We start from the raw sequence: 7,942 nt of genomic DNA, 5'->3' as shown, positions 1-7,942 counted from the left end.
CTGACGTGGGCGCGTTTTACATATCAGCAGGGAAAAAGGCGCTGAGTTAGACGTGCTTTTCTGTGTTTCCCCTGAAAACAACTTCAACTCAGTGCGTTTTAGGGAAATCAAACCATTCCTATAATTATAAAGAAAAACGGCTCATTTCCATAATTTTCCTTGAAAATGAACCTTTTCTGATTACTTAGTCTATTATGAATTGTTCAAAAAATTTTACATATTATGATGAAACTTTTCAGACGATAAAACTTAAAAATTTTAATTGAAAACACGTCCTACTCAGCACCCACCAACCCCTTTTTCCTTTAAAAAAGCGCCCAAATAAAATCAACTTATGGGATTTGGAATATTTTGCCATCGCATTTATTACAAATTTAACGGGGGGTGATAGATGAGCCACTTTTGACTTTTTCTTTTAGCAAATTCATGCTTTAAAGAAATATTGAAAACTTAACGTCAAACATGTTTTCATTAAAAAGAAAAAGAGAATGTCAAATCATGTTTGTAATTAAACTAACCTTCTACCTTTTCTAATCTATTAGTAATCCTTTTTTAATGCGAAGATAGGAAAAACAAATTCACTACCACATTTCTTCTGTTGGATCCCTTTTTCTTTATACAAACCAACAAAAACAACTCAATCAGATAGAGGGAAAAAGAATTATTCAGAAGACATGTAACCTTGGGCAATGAAATGAACTACCGAGGAAACGACACAACTCATACACGATGGTTAACAATTCTACAATTGACTGCAGAAACAACGAAATATAAACCCTAAATCCAGAGGTGAAAGAGTGAGTATTGAGACAGTAATGAGGTAAAAAATTTAAGTAGAATCAACCTGGACCTCTTGGCAATAAATTAGTGGTCTCATTTACATAATCCAAGTGTGGATATTTATGACCCCATGCATTGCATTGCTCACCAAATGTCACACACACAAAAAAAGGGTTATGACTAACACATACACTGACCACCTTATACCCTTTTGTTGATCAATGGGAAAAACTATAAGGCGAATTGAGATACAATGCATTTCAACAGCGAATGCGACTTTCTAAGGCCCCATTTCGTTGGTCAAATCCAAATCCACCAACTCTTGGTTTTTTTGTCTTTTTCTTTCCTTTTTCAGTATAGAAATTCATTCACGTGTTTTATTTTATGGTATTCCCTATATAACTGCACTGCATTTCATTTGCATGCGCCCCCTCTAATCTATATATATATATGCCCTCTTCATGTGTGAGTGGAAAACTACGAAAACCAGTAACGTCTCCTTTCCAAAGCTGGCTGTTTGACTACTAATGGGGGTTGAGGGGAACTGATGGCAACCCCTTGGCGTGCTGACTCTCCATTTCAAGCAGCATCAATGACTTCTGTCTTTGATACCTGTTCCTCTTCGCAGCAAGTGCTGCAAACAACACCAACAAACAATTTTATCACACACAATCGCAGCATCAGTCAATTTGCTGTTGAAACAAAAGCAGATTAAACCAAACAAACAAGCAACAACTGAAGTGTAGCCTTGTTACAACAATCAAAATGCAATAGTTCTTATGAATTCAATTTCTAACTCAATCAGATTTATGCAATCCATGAATCAGAGCCAGGTTTGGATATCAACCCCACTGATGGGTCGAATCAATTTTAGCTTTTAGGACTGGAAATTTTCTTAGTGATTGATAGCTAGCTCCCAAAACAGGAAGCAAATGCATTATTGGTACTAAAGTTAAATTTAGCCTTGAAATTTTGGAGTTAAGAGTGCCCTTCTAGCCTATCAGATGTAAGTTTTGCATCTTAAAGTGAGAGTCAAAATTTATGAAAGGGCAATAAATGTAATGACATCATAAATGTATAATATATATATTAATGCTAACTCAAAAATCAAGCTGAGGCAACTGATAAAAACCGAACTTCTGAGATGGTACTTACATATTAAATCTGAAGGTAAACCAAAATCATAATCATTTCTACCCCGCCTGATACAGAATAAGTAGATCACCAGCAGCAGCACAGCAACAAAAAGGAAGCATGATAGGCCTATTGCAATTTTACCACCTTTTGACAAGCGACCATTCTCCCAAAAAAGGGGGCAATCCGGTAAAGGAGGAACTCCACACAAGCCTTTGTTACCAGAAAGACTGGAGGAAATAAATCACAGTTAACTATATAAAAAATCTGTATAAAAATATAGCTATTTATAAAATTGAGTTGGCAACTTTAGGCATATATTTCGTAGGTACAAATAAGGTTCCATTTGATCGAGATGCTTCAGCTATTTCTTTTTACTTTTTTGCAAAAAACAAAATTAATAGAAAAACACGCATCAATCAAAGCAAAAGCTAAATTGATCAACTGTATAGCTTCAATCATGGCATCTAACCCACATATTAGTTACCAGTGTAAGTACATCAAGTGTGAGCTACTTAGGTTCAGCTCAATGAACACTACTATAGCTCATACAGTATCAAACACGAACTCAAGCTAGAGTACCAAGCTTAGCTAGGTTTGAGAATATTAAACTCATTTGAAGCAATTACTGACCCAATTCAAGCTTTCAAACTTTTAAAGACAAGATAGCTCCTTGCAAGCAAGTTAACAGCCATGGTAATCCATTCATTTGTCATAATACAAGAATTTCCTTTTACTATTATTGTTATTATTTTGGTGGAAGAGTGTCAAGTTATATCTCAGGCCAAAAGTAATGTTTCAAGCAATTTTATAAAAAATGTAGGACATAAAACAACAAGGGTTAGCTTTTAATGCAATGTAATAGGAAAGGTTGTCATGAGATTGAACAGTTATGATCAAAGAGGAAAAAAGAGATAAATTTTCCACCAGAAGTGAAGAATAAATGAAGCCATGGAATCTCCTCTAAGCAACTAAACGAAATGAACAGAGTGATGATATGTACAAAAAGGGGAAAAGTACGAGGATGCAAACAATCGAAATCTATATGCATGCAGAATGGATAAAGACAAACAATTGACATCTATATGCATGTGAACCAGAAAACAGTTCCTCCATAGTAAAGAACAAATTAAAAAATATGACATACTCAATAGTCCCTCCGTGCACACCAACAGAGTAAAGTTCTTCCGGAACTCTCCCTTCCAATAAGTTATTGTTAAGCCTCCTGACAAAAGAATAAGCAAAATGTAATGTTAATGGCAAGGAACCATGCCATAGGAATAGATGGACACATGCGAGAGTGGAAGAGTTTAAAATAGGTAAAAAGGGGACCAATTAGTTAAATCAGCTCAATTTTCAAAAAGCATCAGGAAATAGGTGGAAATGTCACTCCTAATGTCCACAAATCCTACTCAGGCAATATGATCTACAACGGACTGAAAGGAGGACTTAAACGCATTGAGAACGAAGATAGAGAACCGTGTTTTAAGGCGGTTTGGAAATCTATAAAAATAGAGAATGAAATAGACCTTCCAATGCACCATGATGGTAGGTGATCCAGTGGAAGATATACATGATGTTAAGAGGAAGGCAAAAATGAGATTGAATGAAACTATAAAAATGGACCACAATTTTACTTTGCCTTCTAAAAATATGACCATATTCAAAAAAACAACCATGCAATATGATCATAAAGCTTGTCCCACCTCGTCAGAAAAGGCTTAGCACATCATCATCTTTATCAAAATCGTATTGAAATAATTACAATTAATAATATGCTTATTTCATATGAATAAAAGAAATCTTAAGCATGTACAGAACAATTATGTATCAAGAAAATGAAATTGTGTTGAGTTCTCTAAAAACAATAGGGACAACACGTACACAAGCTGCAGATTTGAAGATGTTAAACTTTCCGGTATGGAACCAGAGAATTGATTATCGGATAAATCCCTGCAAAAATACAAGTCAAAGGCAATACATTAAATTCAAGAAAAAAGTTGACTCATGGATCTGATGATTAAGCCACCATCTTGAAGAAACACCGAAAAAGAATGGTAGGACATGGAAAAGTAAAAATGAAAAACTATTAATCTCCAATATGCACAACGAAAATGCAAATAGATAAACTATGACCAATCCATATTTTTGCCACTTACGACAAAAACAATGTAACAGGAGGGAAAAGCCACTACTGTAAAAGGCTGTTCCAGAAGTCTACAGAACAAACTGTGATAAAGCAATATTTTTGCCAGTTAAGGGTAAAAGCACACCTAGCAGAAGGGAACAAAAGAAAAAGAAAGACGTACCGTTATAAGAGTCTACAGTGCACTTCAAATTAATAAAAGAATTAGAACTTACAGTCGTGCAAGGGATTTTTGTCCAAGCCCAATTGGTAGAGTGCCATCCAAAGAATTAGTACTCAAGTTCCTGAACAATTTAAAAGAAATGAAAATTCCAATAACAAGACAATTAATTCCAAAGGAAGCAACAATGAAAGACTGTAAGTCATGAGTTAAATGCTCCACAAATGAAACAAGTCAGAAAGGTAATCACGCTTAATAAATCATTTACTTTTCACAGCTAATACTTACAGATTAATCAAGTTTGACAGGAGACTAATCTGCTCACTGATATAACCCTTCAGGCCTTGACTTCCAAGTTCTCTGTAATATATGCATGGGCAATATATATAGATCCAAGCATAAAAAATATAAAATTTTGGCTCTGGTACAGTTATAACCAGTCACACAAAAATAAATAGTAAACGGACTTATGATGTCCCAAATAAAGTGAAATTTATAGCTATCTAAAAAAAGAACCTCTGCAACATAATCCAGAAACATTTTGATTTTTTCTTCTCTCTACAATGTTTACATTTCTCTCAAACATTACCTTCCTGATTCTCTTGTATCACCGTCTCTTATTCTAAGTCTACATCTTGGCACAATAATTCCTCTCAACAAGTAATTACTCCATCTCTAAGCTCCTATTTTTATCACATTTTACTATTGTCTATACTTTTCCAGTTTTATTTGATTCAAGTATGAGAGTTGTGTTTGTCAAATAGAAGCAAAGGCGGAACTTACATTTGAGTAATGACAAGGCCAGTTCCATTCTTGTTAGTATGACATGTAACTCCTTCCCAAGCATCCCAATCAGTAGGAGCACATGGATCACCATTCCAACCCATTCGGTCAGGAACACAGAGTGAATCTTTCAATGCTTTCATTGCGACCACTACAAGATTGCCAAATAAGTAACACATCCATTTCAAAAATATATATCCCAACTTCTCTCTTCAGCACAAACATTAATGTGAACTTTTTCTATCTATTCATTTTCTAAACCAAGAGAACTATTGAATCAGTTCCTTCAAAGTCCTGATCTTTAACACCAACCGCAATATAAGGCCCATTTAAGGATTTGCTCCAGTTTCCAAGGAAATTAGAACAAGGACAAGCATATTTCCCCTTTTTTCTTGCCAAACTCAAACATTTATCACAACCATCTAGAAGTTTTTAACCCACTAGATGAATACATGTGACAATATGGCCATCCTCCGTAAGTGATTCTAACATATCTTAGGGAAATATTAATAAATGGAACACAGACTCAAACTTTTAAGTTTTCATTATGAGAACTCGATCTCCCCTTGGCACCTACTTTAATAAAATAATAGTTATTATAATCACATGTTAAATAGAAAGCTATTTGGATATCCGATCTGTTTTCTTTTTGGCGGATTCAGATTTTAAAATTACCATCCACTAGAGATTTGGGTAGATACCTGGTTTTCCATAATCCAAGGGTGCATTACTTATTTGGATAACCGATGTGGATTTCGATATCCAAATTCATTGGTTACAAAATGCTTATAATTTTGACTTTATATACATAAGATTATAAGTTCAGAATTTTAGGAGATTTGAATTCAGATGTGTGGATTTGGATATAAAAAAAATGAAAATTTCGAAATTGGATTTTTTCAGATTCGGATATCCAACAGATAAAAAGTATTTAACTCTCGGATAATTTGCGGAAAATAAATAGGTTCGGACTTTTAGGTAAATTTGCAGATTCAGATAAATAAAAAAAATCGCATATCCTACCCACCACCATTCCTAATCAAATTAACTACCCAAAAAGTCTAATTTTCCTATAGAAAGCTAATGATTTCAAGGACCAACCAAACTCTCATACGCAACTTTCAGCTTAACATGCAGATCACTAAAAAGTTCGTATAAATAATAAAAATTCAGCATCTTTACCTTGTTCAGGAACCGTGGCCAAATCAGCTGGAACCATGGCGTAATTTTCAAGCCCACAGATCAACGGAGCCCCTGCCACAGGCGACAGCTTCACATTCAACACAGAACTGCTCAAATTCTTCTCCGTATAATTTAAACTATAGGCCACAAAGCTCCCAACTTCCTTGAATATATCCACTCTACTCACATTCTTATCGTTGACCAGCACATCGAACACTCTCTCCCCTGCCTTTTTAACCGTCGAATCGATCTCCGCAAAATGAAACCACACCAAATAATCAAGCTTTGCATCCACTGGTAATTCGTATTCCAGACGTCCCTCAATTGTCACCGCCGATTGGTACAATTTCATGGGAAAGTAATTCGGCGCTTTCTCGGTACCGGTTATTTTTTCTTTAGTGGTTATGACTTTAGCGGATTCCGACTTTCCGGCTCGGTAATCGGAATCGGATTGCCAGGAGCGGCCGAAGGCGTCCGGGTCGGATGTGAAACCGGGTCCCCATTGTGATGAGCCGGGAGAGAGTCGCCCATAGTTGACTAGAATGTAGCTGTCGCCGGTTTGGGCGGAGTTATATGACAAAGGGTCGATCTGGACGACTTCGAGAGAAGCGATGACGGGAGGGTCAGTGGCAATGCTGTAAAAACATAAATCGAGTTGACCGTCTTTGACGAAGGCAAAGAGATCGGAGTAAGCGCCATCTCGAGTGAGAGATTCGGGCCAAGGAGAGCGCCAGGAAAAGACGAGAGTGCCCTCGACAGAAGCGTCGAAGGAAGGGGAATGGGATTTGCCGTCGTAGTTGTCGTAAACGGTAAAAGTACGGATGTAGTAACGGCCAGCAGGAAGGGGGATATTGTAGCAATTCTTCTTACCGGAGGACAGTGGGAAGTAACGGAGAGTCTTTTCGTGTTGAAGATGGAAATGTAGGGGCTCGGAGACCACGGAGGTGGAGCCGCCAGTGAAGAATTTGTCGGGTAGCCAAGAGATGTTGTAGGAGTCGGTGGAAGGAGTGGAACTGCCGCAGTCAATGTGGAAGCTAGTGTCTGCAAAGAAAAGAAAAACAAAATAAAATAGCAGCAGTTAGCAGATAGTGAGCGAGAGTAGGAAAAAAAAAAAACAAAAGGTGGTGGGAGTGGCTTACTGTAAGGGTAGGGCAAAGGGGAGGAAGAGTGGAAGAGGGGAGCCAAGGAGAGCAGGAAAAGGAAGAGGAAGGACATGGTGGAATGAGAGAGAAATAAAATGGGAAATGGGGGATTTGATTTTGGACATTGACACTATAAAGTAGGGGTGGGAGCATAAAGTCAGACAGTAAAAGAGGGCGAGATTAGTGGGATATAATATTAATTCACACTTCTCAATTTGTTTACATAATACCAATTAAAATATTGTTTTATAAATAAATAAAAGTATAAAATCAATTTGCTAAATCCTCAAATTGGAAAAGTAAAAGCTTTTTGAAAATAATTTAAATAATTGTTTTCTTATAATTTACTTTAAATATATTTCAATTCATATTAAATAATAATAAAATGTAAATCACTATTCTTTATCTAATTATTTATATTTCAATATTTAATTAAATTGATTTTAATATTTAAAATAATTACTATTAATTATTTATATTAATTTTAAAAAATTAATATATTTTAATTAATACTCAAAATTAACCTGTGCGATGCAGAATTAAGAAAATAAGATATTATCTAAAATAAGGCTTTGATGCATTTTAAGAAAAATTAGTTAGTGAAAGGTTGGTTTT

At 35.7% G+C, this 7,942-nt stretch overlaps 1 protein-coding gene across 1 annotated transcript; it reads right to left on the bottom strand.

Moving 5' to 3' along the window:
• Positions 1–828: 828 nt before the first annotated feature.
• Positions 829–7,492, bottom strand: LOC105794153 (receptor-like protein 4). Its single transcript, XM_012623178.2, has 9 exons — positions 7,325–7,492; positions 6,186–7,226; positions 5,004–5,154; positions 4,509–4,580; positions 4,276–4,344; positions 3,799–3,867; positions 3,062–3,139; positions 1,936–2,144; positions 829–1,414 (listed from the first exon to the last, which is right to left on the bottom strand). Exons 1-9 carry the CDS (start codon positions 7,398–7,400, stop codon positions 1,305–1,307), a joined length of 1,875 nt encoding a protein of 624 aa, XP_012478632.1. The 5' UTR covers positions 7,401–7,492; the 3' UTR covers positions 829–1,304.
• Between the last annotated feature and the right edge of the window lie 450 nt (positions 7,493–7,942).

This window comes from Gossypium raimondii, chromosome 3 (genome assembly GCF_025698545.1).
Source record: "Gossypium raimondii isolate GPD5lz chromosome 3, ASM2569854v1, whole genome shotgun sequence".
Taxonomy (NCBI): Eukaryota; Viridiplantae; Streptophyta; class Magnoliopsida; order Malvales; family Malvaceae; genus Gossypium; species Gossypium raimondii.
This window is presented reverse-complemented; position numbering and strand designations above follow the sequence as displayed.

Bases quoted from the DNA above. Each gene is read 5' to 3' on its own strand.
- LOC105794153 (XM_012623178.2), bottom strand. From the start codon at position 7,400: ATGTCCTTCCTCTTCCTTTTCCTGCTCTCCTTGGCTCCCCTCTTCCAC. The intron at 4,581-5,003 runs GTAAGTTCCGCC...CATATATTACAG, and splicing joins GGCCTTGTCATTACTCAAAT to AGAACTTGGAAGTCAAGGCC. The intron at 4,345-4,508 runs GTAAGTATTAGC...TAAATTGTTCAG, and splicing joins CTGTCAAACTTGATTAATCT to GAACTTGAGTACTAATTCTT.